The sequence below is a fragment of the Nothoprocta perdicaria genome, unplaced genomic scaffold, assembly GCF_003342845.1.
Source record: "Nothoprocta perdicaria isolate Ctin4 unplaced genomic scaffold, notPer1 scaffold_63, whole genome shotgun sequence".
In the NCBI taxonomy this organism is placed as follows: Eukaryota; Metazoa; Chordata; class Aves; order Tinamiformes; family Tinamidae; genus Nothoprocta; species Nothoprocta perdicaria.
This window is the reverse complement of record NW_020455899.1, coordinates 2081596-2097714: the sequence shown is the minus strand read 5'-3', so window position 1 is coordinate 2097714 and position 16119 is coordinate 2081596. Positions and strand designations below refer to the sequence as shown.

The window sequence follows — 16119 nt, the reverse complement described above, 5'->3', positions numbered from 1 at the left end:
TTTTGTTCTATTCTCTCTGTCTTGAAACTTGAACTTTTCAACAAAAGAGTATGCAGAGTTAACTACATCTGCTAAGTAAAATCTATATACTCTCCACTATTAGATGATGAACTGATCTTCCAAAAAAGTTAAGTTTCCTTGAAAGAACCACTGCAGTTGTGTGACAAAAGTGTAGTGGTATTTTGGAGATGGAAATTTTAGGAAGGAAAGGGGGGAGAGAGAGACAGAGAGAGAGAGAGAGAGAGAGAGAGAGAGAGAGAGAAAGAAAGAAAAAGAAGAAAAAAAGAAAAGCCAGCTCTGTCTAATGTGCCATACTTTTGGGTTTTAATACCTTGGTATTAGTTTCTGAGCATTGCCTTCCATTATCATGTCTGTATTCTCAGCTTTTTTAAGTGGATGCTTTTCTTTGGGTTCATATYTTTCTTGTGGCTCATCTGTGAACTRATAAAAAACCATTGCATGGATTTTGCTTACTCTTGCTGAGTGTGGAGAATGGTAAAGGTAAAAGTAGAAGAAAMAACTGAAAGTAAGTAGGTGAATGCAGATTTATTCAGTGCATCAAATCTTGAAKTTTTTTCTGGATTTTGATAAAACCTTTTTTGCCTCTTTTCGTCTCTTTTGGAACAGTTACTTCCTAAATTAAGATCTTTTGAGCAAATGGCACTGAAGCTCAAAGCTGATAGAATAATCAAATTTATTTTAAGTGTTTGCTTGAAGAAAAATGGAGTTCTGTTATCTTATAATACTAGTCCATGATAAACTGGCCTTGTAGGAAACATTGTAAGAGCTCATCACTTCCCTGTCACTCTAACTGTGTGGCTCAGCTGGAAATCTGATTGATTGGAGTAATTCATGCAGGCCTTGATTTTTAATTTCTTCTTGCAAGAACTAGAAGTCTTAGTTTCCCATTCAAAACTGTAACTAGGAGATGAGGCTCTCATTCTACTCCCTGACAAGAAATCTAACATGAAGGCTGAAGCAAACAAGCAGTTTTGGAGTCAAGCATCTCACTAAGTTACTCCGTTTACATTCTTTTAGTGTTTCTGATCTGTGACCTACCTCCTATTCTGTGAAGCTACAAGTGTATTTTTTAAAAAGACTGCTGCAAGCAGAAATGCAGAAGAGGTATTTTAACTATATAACTACTTTTTTTTTTATTTTTTCAATTTCATTAAGTTTTTTCACCACTGAACTCTAGCTCTTTCTATAGTTTAGCTTATCTTTCAGTTATATGTCATGCCTTATGCTTTAAATATCAATATTTCCTTTTTTTTTTTTTTCCTCTTAGAAAGGAGTATCTTTTTTAGCACTTCAAAAATGAAGTTTGGGTTAAAGATATAGTAGTCTGCTTCTTACCAGAGGATTATATTTATAAAATCTAAGTCATCTAGAGTCATTAAGAATGAATATTAGATTAAAAGTTTTGGCTGTTGTAACTTGTATCTGAAATGTTGTCTACCACTGATCAGTATCATGAAATTGACATTTTTGTTTTTCATGATGAAGAAATGATATTTTTTTCTTTGTGATGTAGGGAAGCTGCCAGCTATGTTTATTCAGTTGCTTATTCTGAAGATGAACTTTATACAAACTGCTACTGTGCATGTGTTTTTCTCCTTTGGACTAATTGTAATTTTTTTTTTCCTTGAATGTTACTGAAGTTGTTCCTTTTGTGACTATTAGAACTTGTGAACCAGATCAAAAGAAAGTGGTGTTTATTTTGAGTTTGAACCTTTCTAAATTGAAGAAGTTGTCAAATGGACTCTATCATATTGCTAGACTAAGATGGGGTATCAGTGCAGGTAGTATGAAGTAACTGATGACTTGTTTTCATAAATGAGATTTTTTTTTTTTTTTTTTTTTTTAAGCAGGTCTGTGTTTACCATAAGTATGAATTTAAGTCCTGGGGTGACTTTTTAAACTCTGATTTTTTTTGTTCCTTGTGCTTTCAAGATACATTGTTTGACTGAGGAAAAGAACTTTGACTATCATTATTCAGATCTGCAGATGCAAAACAAGAGACCCATTAAAATATTTGTTCAAGGTCATGATAATCATGTCATGGAAATGCTTTGTCCCCTTGTTTATTATGAAGAACTGCAAATTAATTGCCTACTTCTAAGGAAGTATGTTTATGTAATAAGCTAAGAGCTTGACATATTATTTGCTTTTTTCTTCTGCTCTTACCCTTTCTTCTATAAAGCAGATACATCCTTCTTAGAGTAGGTTCTTACTCAATCTAATACTCTTTCAGTGTCCTCAGGCACTGTACTCTAATAATAATCCAAATCAGTTTTTACTCTTACCATGATAGAATTTAAGACCTGTAAGTCAGGATATTTTATTTAAAAGTTATTAAAACTTATTAAAAGTTTTGTTAGGTTTTTATTTTTAAAGTTAAATCCAAAGTTGTCTTGATCCTTCCTGAGGATACAAAATAATTTCTGGTTAGTTTTAATAGTGTTTCTTACAGCCCTCAAATATGGCTAAATATATTTATTTTCACACTACCAAGAATAGGTTTATTTTCTTTTTCTCAGTTTTTGGCATAGTTATGGCAGTATATGGCCGAAGTGTGCAAGAGTGGTTTCTGCAGTATATATTGTCACAGGTTTTCTCCAGGACCATGTTCATGTTGAAACATGCTAGTATGAGCTAAATTCACAAAACACCCAGCCACATAGAAGACTTTTTCCTTTGAAAGGTAGAAAGCATTTCTCAGTGATTTTAAATGATGGATCATTTCATTTTTTTCTTTTTAATAATTCCTGTGTAATTTTTGTGTAGATTTTCCTAGCACCATCCTTGAGTTATTTGGAATTATTATGATTTTTTTTATTATTATGATTTTTTTTTTTTGGACCACCATAAGCAAAAAACAATACATTATGGAAATTTATAGTGGAAACAAAATTCAATAATTAAACTCGTTTGCTCCTTTGAAAAACAAATGGCACTTCTCAAAGAATTCTAAGGACATGTTTATGGCAAACATAGTCTAGTTTTTTTTTATACTTTTCAGTGATGCTTGCTTCTATTGACAACCTTGTTTAAACGATGGTCTGACAGATTACTTAGAAAAATGCTGTCAGTYTATGTTATAATGACAAAATCATTATTTTTTACAGCAGAATTGTTCTGAACACAGGGTCCAACAAGAACTGTGATACTGTTTTTGAATTCTAACTTTAGAACTTTAAAAGGATGAAAAAAATCTTTGGAGAAAATTACTCATCACATATGAAGGGTGTGCATACGTAGGGGCAGCATTTTCTATGGAATATCCCTCATCTTCTGTGGAAACATCTAATTTGACAGTTTTGTTGTGCTGGTTTTTCTCTGCTAATGTCATATTGTAGAAAAGCTAACATATATTTGAAAATTAAATGTATGTTACMGTTGGATAATATTTTACTAGTACAAGCCTTGAAATTACTATGTAATTTAGCACTTGCAAAGTCTCATAGTGAGAGCAGAATCTTAGCATCTGTTCAATATTGATGTAGAAATAGAAGTTTGAAAATAGATGAAATAGGTGCAAAATGTCTCTAAAAGTGAACTGTTTCTTTTGGCATCACTTCATCTTAAAGATTAAGAACTGTGGAAATATTAAACGCACATCAAAATAGATATTTTGACTATCTGAAAAATATTGCTGTGGTATTTATGCGCAATATCTATTTACTCCTGCTTTCAAATAACTGCCTATGATGGGTAATGAAAAAAGAAACATTTTCAGAGTTGAAGCCTGAGCTTTCCTCTGCAGATACTCTTATTTATGAGCTTTAAAATACCATGAAGTGTTCTGATCATGTAAGCTTTTGATCTAATCAGCTGTGCTATGTCTCAAGACAAATATTTCCCTTGCAGGATCTTTATAACGGAAGCAAAAGAATAAAATATTTTAGAAACAATGTTTGATATGAACTGACTGAAAAGGCAARTGGAAGATGATGTGCAAAACATGAACCATATGACAGATTTGTAAGTGAGGTCTCTGAGTTTAGATTTCAAGGTGAATGTCTTTCTATTATACTAACAAGAAATATGTTAATTCTTGAAAGTGTTGGCTTATGTACTCTAAATTTTATTTACATTATGTTGAAAACTCATAAATATTATGTGAAGAGTAGGAGCACATAGGGGAAGTGGCAGATGTGGAAGCCTTGAATTAATAGTATGCTTTTTGTCTCTAAAGAGACAATAATGTGTGAAGCTTGTACTTGTGAAGCACAGATGCTGCTTTCCAGCGGAGAAGGCCTTGGAGAATAGATGGTGATGTGGGTGTTTAGCCCCTCTTAGGGCTAAAGCAGATAGAACTACCCATAGGTATCTAAATCCCTATTGTATGATTTTTGAGTGGAGTTTAGAACTTTGGCTATTGTTTGCTTTGTGGTATATCAGAAAATAAAGCATTGTTGAGTGTATCSAAAGGAGAAATGCCCTGAAAATTGGCATTAGACACTATTGTGTTTTGCATTTTCTGAAATACTGTCGCGTTTGGGAAGGCATGGAGGTGTTCATGCTGACCTGTTATTCAAAGCATGGAATGTAGCACCCATGCAAATAATTGTATATATTATTTTCTTTTCTCCTTAGAAATAATTGCCACTAGTGGGTTTATTTCCCAACTCTTTAATAAAATCACAGTTATGAGCTGACTTGTGGCTGGCAGTGGGTGATCTAGCTTTAGTCGTGCAGTTCTGGGGAACTTCAAACACTCTCTTTAACTTCCAGGACAAATCTGCAAAAAGTTTGGCTTTTCAGAGGAGGAACAACACATCTCCACTGGTAGCTCCAAGCCAAGTTTACAGTAAGAATTTATTGTGAGTGCTTGTGAAGATATTTTTATTGGTGCAATAGGGCTCGCTTTTCCTGGGAACTGCGCTAGTACTGTAGAATCTGGGTTTGCTGGTGTATTTCTCTGCCCTAATAATGGAGTGACAGTAAATTGCTTTATAATAAACCAGTTGTAATGTGAACCTGAGAATTGTAATTCATGTTGTGTGGCCTGCAGCAAGCAGCTGTTTGGTGTTTTGCCTAAACAATGAGAAATGAATAGGAAGTGTAGGTAATCCTGAGTGTTTTAACTAGGGCAGGTTCTAGTGTTCCTAGAATTCACGAAGCAATAAACTGAAGGGTTTCTTTAACAGATTATAAAGTGATTGGGGTTTGATGAGGCTATTTAAGAGATAGTCTTAGCGCCTTGGGACTTTGTTTTGGCACCTAAATATACTGCATTCACAGCATGAAGCTTTGTGTATGGAGCTAGATTACTCAAGATGTTTCTTTTTTCTCACAGAATTGTGTGTGTGCAGGGAGGTGAGTAAKTTTTTTTAGGAACTGAGTCATCCATTCTTCAGAGTCATAGAAGATACTAGAATAATGATAAGCTTCATTCCTCTTAAAAACAAACAAACAGGAACTTTGTATTGACACTAGCCTCTGTTTATTAGTAAAGGATTTAAATGCCTATGTGTCTTTTCTCTACCTCAATATAATTCTTTTTCCTATTCTGTTTCTTTAACAGGCTAAAAGTTACATAATATTTTTTATTTGAAAACATGAAACAGTTTACTAGATCTTAATTTTATATTCTGATGTTTTACAGAGTCAGTCAGATCAGTCATTACTCACTAAAACATCCATGCGTGTAGACAAATACTTTGTTTTTCATAAACTAATTACTGGGTCATGGTGTTTATAGAATGACTCATTTATTCCAGACCTGCAACTGGTACGGTTGCTTTTTTTTTTATTGCTTTGTGATTAACATGTAATTCCAAAAGTCATGGATTGCTCGTGTTCTTCCTTATACTTGACATTCATATTGCAGGGAGAAAATCCACTGAGCTGTTCTCCAGCAGTTCAGCCTTCAGTCTGTCCTGATGCCTGGGGTTGTTCCTTTCTAGATGCCAGAGCCAGCACCTGCCTATGTTAAATTCCATAATGTTTCCCTCTGCCCAAATGTCCAGCCTGTCCTGCTCCCTCTGAAGGCCATCCAGCTCTGCAGTGTATGCAGCAAAACTTGGTCTTCTCTGTCTGTTGATGATGAAGTGGTACCGTTCTGCACCCAGTTCTGATTCCAGGGTAGTCACTGCTGATTACAGCCCTCTGACCAGCCTCTATGCTTTTGACAACCCTTCATGAGCACTGGCGCTCAGCAGGGTCTCAGTTCACCACGCCATCCTCTCATCTAACCCATACTGTCTGAGCTTGCCTATGGGGATATCATAGGAGACAGTGCTGAAAGCCTTGCTGAAGTCAGGGGAGATGACATGCACAGCTCTCCCCTCATGTACCCCACAGAAGCCCTTGGGTTGGTTAGTAGGACGTGTCTTTGGGCACCCATGCTGGCTACTGCTCGCCACTTGTGGTCCTCCACATGCTCAGAGGTGAGATGCCGGCTGGGCTGCTGCATTGCTGTTTCTTGAGGTGCAGCTGGGGCTGCGGCTGTGGGTATCTTCCTCCTTGCCTGCTGCGAAGGCTGCAGAGTTGCCTGCCGTGTGCAGGCCTCAGGCACCTCCGCTCTTCTGCAGGGCCTTTCACGGACCGTGGAGTGGCCTGGCACTAATATCCACCACTTCCCCTGGMGCCCGTGGGTACATCCCCTTTCAGGCCCAAGGATTTGTGCGTGTCAGGTTTGCTAAAGGATCTCTAACTCAGTCCTCCTCAACCAAAGGAAAGTTCTTTCCTCAGGAGAATTCAGAAATGGCCCAGGATTTAGATGTCACTTCTGTGTGTGATATTGCAATGAAACCAGCAATTCTGGAAAGCAGCAGACCTACCTTGTGCATGCAGAATGCCTTTGTGCCTGTTAATTGTGCTTCTAGAATAAACTGAATGCTATCACTTAGTAACTGATGCTTTGGAAAGTCACCGGAATCAGCCTTTTTCCTAGGAAATATAACTCCATTTCCCACAAAGGATCATGATGAGAATGAGTGTCCTCTTTTGCCTCCAGGCACTGTGTTTTGATGACATGTGTACAGTGTGGTTATTTGCATTGTCTCCTACGTAGATAAATTGCCACATATTCACTTCTGAATTCAAGTTGTAAATACATACATAGCTTCTTGCACTCATTCCTATTTACTCTCCTGTGTACAGACATTCTGAAACCAGATGTTAGATCAAGGTCATACAACAGGATGGATTTTAAAGGGATGGATTAAATAATTAGATGAAYGTGGTTCTCCAGAGGATGTTTTATGTGATCCTAAACCACCACATCGGTAACAATGTCCCTGAGGATTTTTAAAAGCATGATAAACAATATCCTTCAAATTAAAAGGAAAAGAAAAAAGAAAAGAAATACTACTACAAATTTTCAGTACTCTTGGCATTTCTGAAATTGGTTAGAAGTGATAACATAATGAATACTCCAAATTCTTTTTTTGTGACTCTCAGCAGAGAGGAGAATAATAAATGAATTTAAGGTATTTGAAAGCTTAGTTATGTAAGCCTTTTGTAACAATTCAAACTGCTAATAAGTTGCATAAAAAAAGTCTTTGGCACAGAACACACACACTTAATTTCTTTGTGAAACCACTTGTCCTCCAAATGTTTTTTAARCTCATTTATCTAATTTCAACCTGTTTTCTAGTGATAGTTCAAAGCTATAGCATTCCTATGAGCTTAATGAATTAAGTGGTCAGAATGAGGTAAAAAATGGGACTGTGGCAAAAGCTAAATCATCCTTGCATRTCAGGAACAGAAACCATCGGTAATTCTTCTACTGTTTACAGAATTCTGATCATAACTTCCACTTTTTTAAAAATGAAGATTTTAGTACAGGCTGTTGAAAGTCCCAAACCAACTAAACTTCATTAATTACATGGCTTCTAGAACTATTTTTGTTTTATGCTAGATTTTGTGCTTAGAAAAAGAAAATGAATTCAAATCCATTGAAAAGAATACTCACTTTGTCAACAACTTCATTAATGTCTGTCAGAGCTCTTTCGTGCATGTGGTTTAAAATATCTGAAACAAATCTTTGCGATCTAGGAAATTCAAGGTGACTTCTAATACGACTTCTAATATGTATAGGGCTTATACAGAGAAGTTATACTAAAGGTTTTGCTAGACGGACTGGACTTCAGCTTTTCATGTAGCCCCAATATTTGCAATAGACATTACAATAAGAGGAAAGCAGGGGTTCTGTGGAAAGAAGCTGAATATTAGCCTTTCTTAAATTTTCTAATTTGACATCGTAATGCTTTTAGGAAAGTTTCTTGTATTTTCTGTGTCGATTAACGTACTTGAAGGTTTGAAGATGTCTTTAATGTAGATGGTAATAAAAGGGCACGCACAATGTGCTGAGGCGTGCCAGCAAGTGCAGAATATGCAGTACTTGAGAAAAGATCAAACAGTTACTGAATTCGAAATAAAAATGTGGTGAAAACAGGTGATAAAGTTCCCATACACCAGATACAGTTACTGACAATAATGTAACCCTGGATCATCTACCAAACCATTCATAGGAAAAGTAAAACTACTAGTGGTCTGAAAAGCTGCATTGTTAAAGAATAGAATCAACTTCTGCAGGAGGAATGTGCCACCTGCTTTAAGTGCTTTATTATGTTAGTTTCTAGAAAAAAGAGAAAAGTCTTTTAAGTCTGGTCATGTGTCTTTGTAAATAGATGAGTCAAAATACCTTCTGTGCATTGAGCATTGAAGAATAAAAGTGATCATTTCTAAGTGTATAAAATGTAATTGCTCATTCTCAGTGCCTGCAAATGTGTGACTGGGTATTTTGCAACATATTGTGTTAAACTCAAGTTGAAAGAAAAAGGAAGCTATTACAAATAAAATAATTCATTACTTTTGAAGAGGATATACCAAAATGATACATGCGTGTTTCAGTGTGTCAACAGAGTGCATGTGTGATTGTCTTCTGTACTCTTTATTTTAGGGATAATTAAAGGACCTGTGGTTTTATGCTATGCAAATAACCGTGTAAAGCAGATAGTAAAAGCGTTGTTTTTTAAAGCATATGGGCAAGACGCAAATTCAGGCTTACTGCATGGTGCTGCAAAGATTTTTTTGAGKGAGAAAGAGACAAAAATCTGAGAATTTTATTAGATTTAGTGATTGGATGCAATGAATACGAAGAACCTTATGCCTTTTTGTTTTAAATTTGTTTTTGGGGACTTTTACTTGAGGCCATGTAGATCTGAATTAAAAGCCAATAGTCACTAAACTGGCATTCTTTTCTGCAAAAATTAGYTTTCCTTAAGAATCTCTGTCTTCCCAATTTCATACCTTAGATTTCAATTATAAAATTTAAGTTTAGGTAACAACCTTTCTAGATATGGAACTAAGGTGTAATTCTAAGGCTATGTAGCACCCAGCAGTTCTGATTTGTCTTTGGGAAGCACTGAGTCCACAGAATATCCTGAAGAGGGGCTAATATGTGGCAAACTGAACATGTGCAATGTGTTTGTGAATATGTTCATTTAGATTCTTAAGTAAATCATTCCTAACTCTTAAAATCAGCACCCTGTAGCTGTTATGGACCTCATTTACTGTTTGGAGAAGCAAGGTCAATATAGGACCATGAAGTTTTGTCTTGGAGAATATTTTGTTGCCTACTCTCTACTTTGGCTGATAGAGCTTTTGATCCTCTCTGCTTTCCTGACTGCCATCAGGGAGATCCTGTACTTTGCTAATAGCAACAGTAGCTTTAAATACCCTACAATACTCTCTTGTGAGAGAAAATCTACATTGAATCTAAAAAGTAAAACAAACTTATTTTCCTCTCTCTTTTATCTATATGCTTCTTTCATCAGCAAATATTGAAGGAAATATTTCCTTCTTACTGAAGGAAATCAGTAAACCTGTCAATTAAGAATTGTATGCAAAATATGTAATCTAAAATTTTGGTAATTCTTCAGTTTACAGTGGAAACAAAGCATAGTTTCCAGACTGCAAAGCAACATTTTTTTAGACCTTATATTGAGCACCAGATAACTATTTGTATTGCTCAAACATGTATGTTAAGGTCTGAGTAAGGATTTTGGTGTGTAGGGTGGGCCGTGAGTAACTAAGCAATTGGAGGGCAAGAGACATCAGCATCGAAAACCCAGTGAGGGTCAAAGGGTGTGAAATTCATGGAGGAATTCAGTGGGAATCCAGGGTGTAAGAAAACACCAAATAGTTACGAGCAATTAGGTTGTAGCAAGACCTGAAGGGAAACTGTGAGCCTTTGAAATAAATAGGTCAGGGTTGTAAAGATATATCACTGTCTTGTGGTTTTGCTAGGTGGTTAAAGTATGAGTTGGTAAATATCCTGTGAAACCACTTTTAACTTGCCTCAAAAGGTAATTGTTGTTTACAGTATCTTCTTTAATGTTTTTGTTTTTCTGGAAGTAAGAACCTGTGTTTTGGAGCCAAATAAAGATTATGGGCACAGATTGAATTCCTTTCTTTGTAACCTTCTAACTACCTGCTGCACCTTTTCTTTTCAAGTTGCTTTTTGGAATCTGAATTGCAGTCCACTTACTAAATGAAATGGGTTACTTACAGAAACTGTAACTAGTCAGACATCCTAAATCCGTGTCAGAGCTGTTCCAGAGGATGTTGAGTGGCTTTTAAAAATCCTATTAAAAGATTTTATTTGTGGATGGTACAGCGAGGATAAAGAAAACACACCTCATGCGTCTTATTGCTGCCTCTTCTGTCAAGGGCAGTTTACTCTTAGGATGCAGTTACATCTGAAATTTGTCTCTGCAGTTTGTAAATAAAACTAAATCTCTTGTGAATCCAGGGTTCTTGGAGTGAATTTAGGAATACTGCACATGAAGCTTTATGCATTTTCTGCAGTTCTGATTATGCTAATTATAACAATATAAATGTCACAGTCTTGCTGTAAATGTTAAGTTTGAACAGTGTGTGTGTTCTAACTGTGAACTTGCCAGGATCAGAAGACAGTTTTATTGAATGAGCGTAATAGAGTGCATAATGTGACCTTTTAACACCTCTCCCTAGTGATTAATGAGTAAAATAAAAAGAAGCTTGACTCTTCAGAGCCTACAGTGAATTTATGCAACTGGAATTTAAAGTATTATGTGGGGCTTTCCTAATATAAAACTACAAACRTGTCATGGAATTCCCTAATGCAAAGTCCTATGCTTAGAAAATTGTGCTTTTTGATGTGATATTGTCGTAACTGCAACCAAAGGAACTTACCAAACTAAACTGGAGCTGATGGCACCTTGACTTCAGAATGTTCTTTGTTCCTCCTAATTCTTGCATGTAAACAGAACATGTGGTAGGCATTGTCAATATAGCAAGTTCAATATGTACGCAGATAGTATTTTATTATTTTTCCTGTGTAGCTTTTCAGACGCTGGGAGTTTTTTGTTTCCTTTTTTCTTTTTTTTTTTTTTTTTTTATAAGACGACATCCGAGATTTTTTTGTTTCTGTAGTTCAGTCTTCTGCACTGCTGAATATGTGGCCACAGCTAATAAAACAAATACCAGGCCTAAGATATTATAATAGTACAGGTCTTTTGAGTTGTACTTTTTTTTTTTTTTTTTTAAACTTTAAATTGTGATAGTGTTTTCCTGCATATTGTCTAGTTGTTTTGTCTGAGCTCAAACTCCAGCTGAGTAGGATTGGTTCCCAGAGAGATTTTCTCTCTCACCCTTCACAGATTAGAGGTTTTGTACATGCAGTTTAGACTAGTACAAGAAAACCTTAAAAAATTAGTAAGAAATTACCAGTGCAGTGAAACTTAAGACTACAACTACAGTTTTCATGAATTTTAACTCAGGGGGCAAGGTACATACAGGATTTCATTTGTGTTGTGTCTAGCTTGTATTTTTTCTAATGGCATTGTACATAAAAGTTACTTTCTTACTAAGAGCGAAGTCATAGATACCCAAAAGCAATTCAGTAACTTCACAAAACTTACTTATTGCTGTATTTTTGATACATTTTTTTAAATTACAAGAATAGGTGTTAGAGATGTCTGGAAGTGGTTGGATGGAGTGACAGTACTGAATTAAGAGAAAAGATGTTGACATTAGCTATCTTATAAACTAAGTCTTCCAGATGCTTCAAAGGCTTGAATGAAGAAAATAGGTAAAAATCAATGGATTATCCTTTCTGRTTTTATCTTGGAGAGAGATTCTGTATCCTTACCACATTAATCTCCTTTTCCTCTCCAAGTACAAAGGTAATATGCATATTTAGGATCCTTGTAGAAATATATGAATAGTGTAGGCGTCTGAAAAGTAATTAAAAGTTTTTGTCTRTGAAATGTAAGTAGCTCTAATTAAAAATTTCATTACAATTACCATTTTTGTAGTACAGTGGCTAGTATTCATTCTTGTCTTAAAACCTTTTCTAGATGGCTGAATGATCATTTCTAATAGACTTTCTTTATCAATGTAAACACACATAAGTTTTATGTCATAAGCAGTACACTATTTGAATTGCTTATAACAACCTCTTTATACTTAGCAGTAGAGCCTCCTTATTTCAGTGCTTTGAATTTGTAATTACAAAATTTTTCTTTCTGGCTCCTAAGCAATACTCATCCAGGATTTCTTTGCTGAAGTGTTTGACTCTGTAGCCTGTGGGCAGACAGCGAACTATTARCAGCATCTTATTTCATCCCTTCTGTATGCACTAGTCTTTCTAATATTGCCAGTAATATTTTAGAACTTACAAGCTTTTGCAAAGTTTAACATTTTATCATTCTTGGAAAGCAGATAATGAAAGATAGCCATGGAAGAGTGCAATAACAGCTATTACTACTCATGTAGTATGTCTGTAGCTTCTCTTTTCTYATAAAACTAGGAAAATTAGCGAAATGAACCTTTACTGTTCCTTTATTATTTATCTACTTTCTGGATAAATAATTTTTGTTAATCTAGCTTCTAGTGTATAGACTTCTCAAATACCTTTCATGACATGTTTTAGATAAACTTTTTCAGGTATGTCTGAGTTTAAAGATAACTTCTGCTCTATGTTAATGCCCTGGAAAACCATTTTCTGCATTTTTTTCCCTTTATGGGTAGAAGACACTAAATTGAGTAAACATTGTTTAACCTCATCTCTCTCTCCTCACCCAAGAGTTCCAAGCGAGAGTGGAAACCATTGGAAGAACACAGCTGCACAGATGTGCCATGGCTACTTCTATTTATCATCTTCTGCATAGGAATGGTGAGTAAAATGCACAGAATTCTGTGAATGTTATGTAATTGGAGAGTTTATATTCATTAGAAAAAAAGTTTTTTAAAAATAGCGTGTTTATTAACTTAGTCAACGTCAGGGTATATTAATGGAGGAGTTGACAGCTATGAAACAAGAAAATGTTTTATTTTTATAGCGTGTACAGATAAAAGCCCCCACAGAGGGATTCAGAAGATTCAGGAGTTGTTGTTTGTACTACTACTTGATCCAGCACCTATTCCCCCGAACCATCAGTTTCATTTATGAAGTGATTTCTGGTGATACAGAAACAGTTGTCTTCTGTTTTTTATGGAACTGCAGGTGTCCTGAAAATTGCAGCTTTCAGCCTGGTAAACATTTGTGTTAATAGCAATGGACCTATAGGTCAGAAACAAAGATTTTAAGCATCAAACTGCTGACCTTTTTCTACTTGAATGCTCAGTAAAAGCACCTCCTGTTAACAAGCTTATTCCCAATGGTAAAGTGCTTCCCATTCCATCCGAGATATCCCTTCCTTGTGTGTTGAAAATCTAACCTTTCTCAAGATAACAATAAAATGCATTTTATGTTAAAAAACAAACAAGCTCCCAGGACCTACGGGGTAGTGAAACTGGAAGGTCCTAGTTTCTTTTTGTCTTGTATTGTTTAATGTTGACATATGTATGTTGTTTTTCCTAAATGTAGAATGTCTGTCACTGTCTTATACTGAAGTTTTACAAATTGCAGGTCTAAGAAGGTCTAAAGAATTTATGATTTATATGCTATCAGCTTTCTTCCTCTTTCTCATTTCATCGAAGTGTTTTTCACTGACCGTGCTTTCAATGCAAGATGTTAATGTTTTGCTTAAATCTTATTATGTTCTCACAATTATGACATATAATGCATGGTATTTCATAAAAAATGCAGTCTTTCTGGTTGTGTTTTTCCTGCCATTTTTGCTGATGTTCTGTAGTAATGCAGTCTATACCTACCTGTAGCCCGTAATTATATATTTTTCTGCTGTGAGTTAGTCTTCCAGATTTCCTTGGTCTAAGCAGTATAAACATGCAGAGCATACTTGGTCAAGTACAATGGCCCTTACTGTCCTAGATTACTTCATTTGACAGATTGGTTAGTGCCATGGGCCAGGTGGTTGTGATAGTATCGTTTGGAAAAGATTAGAAGGGAGAGGAATTGCATGGTTTCCCTCTATACTCTGTAAGAAAAGAGTTCTTGAACAAGTTGAGAATACGAGTACTACTGTACATAAAATGCAAAGAAGCATGTCCTTTACAGGGATCCAAGGAAATGAAAATGAGTGCTGAAAATCTTCTTTGATTATTACTTGTGCCTTTTGCTCCCTCTGCTTTCATTTGCTTTCACTTTGAGTATTAAGTCTATAATTAYGTTAGAACATTGGCAAGAAAAAGATAATAACCAGCTTATTTGGAATGTCTCTACAGTGGTAACTTACTCTTGGGTACTTCCACCCTCAAATGTCCTCTTGAATTTTCAGACCTTTGAAACCACCCACATTTTGACTATTCCAAGCTGATCATTACTTGCTGTCGTCATCTTGTACAATCCTGTTGCTACCATCTGTTGCTCCACACATTTGTCTCAGGCATTCTACTCTGCCTCTCAAATCTTAGCTTGCAGTTATCTATAAAAGCAGTTCACTGAGGGTACTGGAGGCAGCTTGCAATTTATTTCTCCCTGTTAGTGGTATTGCTAGGGAGCTACTGGTATTTTGAGGGTGAGTTCTGCTAGGCACCTCATTACTCTGGTTTTGCTAGATCTTTGAGAGTTTATAGTGAGATGTACCTGACATGGGGCATTTCCCATATTGTTCAGTAAATGGCCTTCTCCATTCTCTTCTTGCTTATTTCTTTTCTTTCCTGCATTTAAGCTCCAGAGTATGAAAGCTCAATGTCTTTGACCTGGCCACTTCCTTCTTTTGCTTTAGGGGATTTCCTTAAAAGGCATTTGTATCAGATAGACATATTCATTATAGCTCAACTTTGTGAGCACTTACTTTGAATGAAAATAAAAAGTATAAAGCAGGAAAATCTAAACTTTCTGGAATCATACTAGACGCATACCAATCCTTAACAATTCTGTCTCTGCTTATAGCTCTCCTTCCCCGCCTGCCCTTGCCCATCACTTATCCATCAACTCATTAAGATAGGATGACTCTCAAAACATACCTAAAAGATTCTTAGCTCTGCTTAGGTAATACATAATGTCAGAGGTCTGAATTCTTGGTTTGCCTTCTATTTAAATTCATAATTTCACAGTCTTTTTCAGTGGATTGTCCTTGTATTTCCTTTTCTGAATGAAAGCATTTTTTTTGAAGAGCTGTGCTTAGAAACAAATGAATTCAGATGACCTTTTCTTAATGATAAAGTATTGCTAAACCATATTTTTTCTTTTCTCCAGGGTTTTATTTGTGGCTATTCAATAGCTACAGGAGCAGCTGCAAGACTGCTGTCAGGATATGACAGTTATGGAAATATCTGTGGACAGAAAAATGCCAAGGTAGAGGGAATAGTCAACAGTGGTTTGGACCTCACACATAAGAAGTAAGTATGAGTATGATTCCATTGCCTCATTCTGCAGGCTAGGAGAGGCAAAGTCTTTCTTTTTCCGGAAGAGGTTTGCAAGAAAATGAGAAAAGAAATATATTAACTTACCTTGTTGTTCTTTGTCCACTCCTGTCACCTAAGTAACAACAGGGGTCCTGTAGAAGGCATATGGATAGATGTATAATTGAAGACAGCTATGTCATTGAGAAATTTTCCTTCTTAATATTAGTGTTATTGTGGGAAACTCTATCAGTCCAAGAAAGAACTTGGATAGTTAGGATTTTAGGTATGAGAAGTATTCTCAAGGCCTCTAAGATGTCCATTAATGTAGAAATTGTTTTGATTTTATTTCCTGAGGTGGATCGAGAACTG

The 16119-nt window shown here is 35.7% G+C and overlaps 1 protein-coding gene across 1 annotated transcript in view; it reads left to right on the top strand.

Annotated features, from left to right (window-relative positions):
* SLC44A1 (solute carrier family 44 member 1) overlaps positions 1-16119 on the top strand; it is a 58595-nt gene that overhangs the window by 5062 nt on the left and 37414 nt on the right. The window contains exons 2-3 of the mRNA XM_026049912.1: positions 13085-13174; positions 15602-15744. Of these exons, the coding sequence (XP_025905697.1) occupies positions 13085-13174; positions 15602-15744 (233 nt within the window). The remainder of the gene's footprint in view (positions 1-13084; positions 13175-15601; positions 15745-16119) is intronic.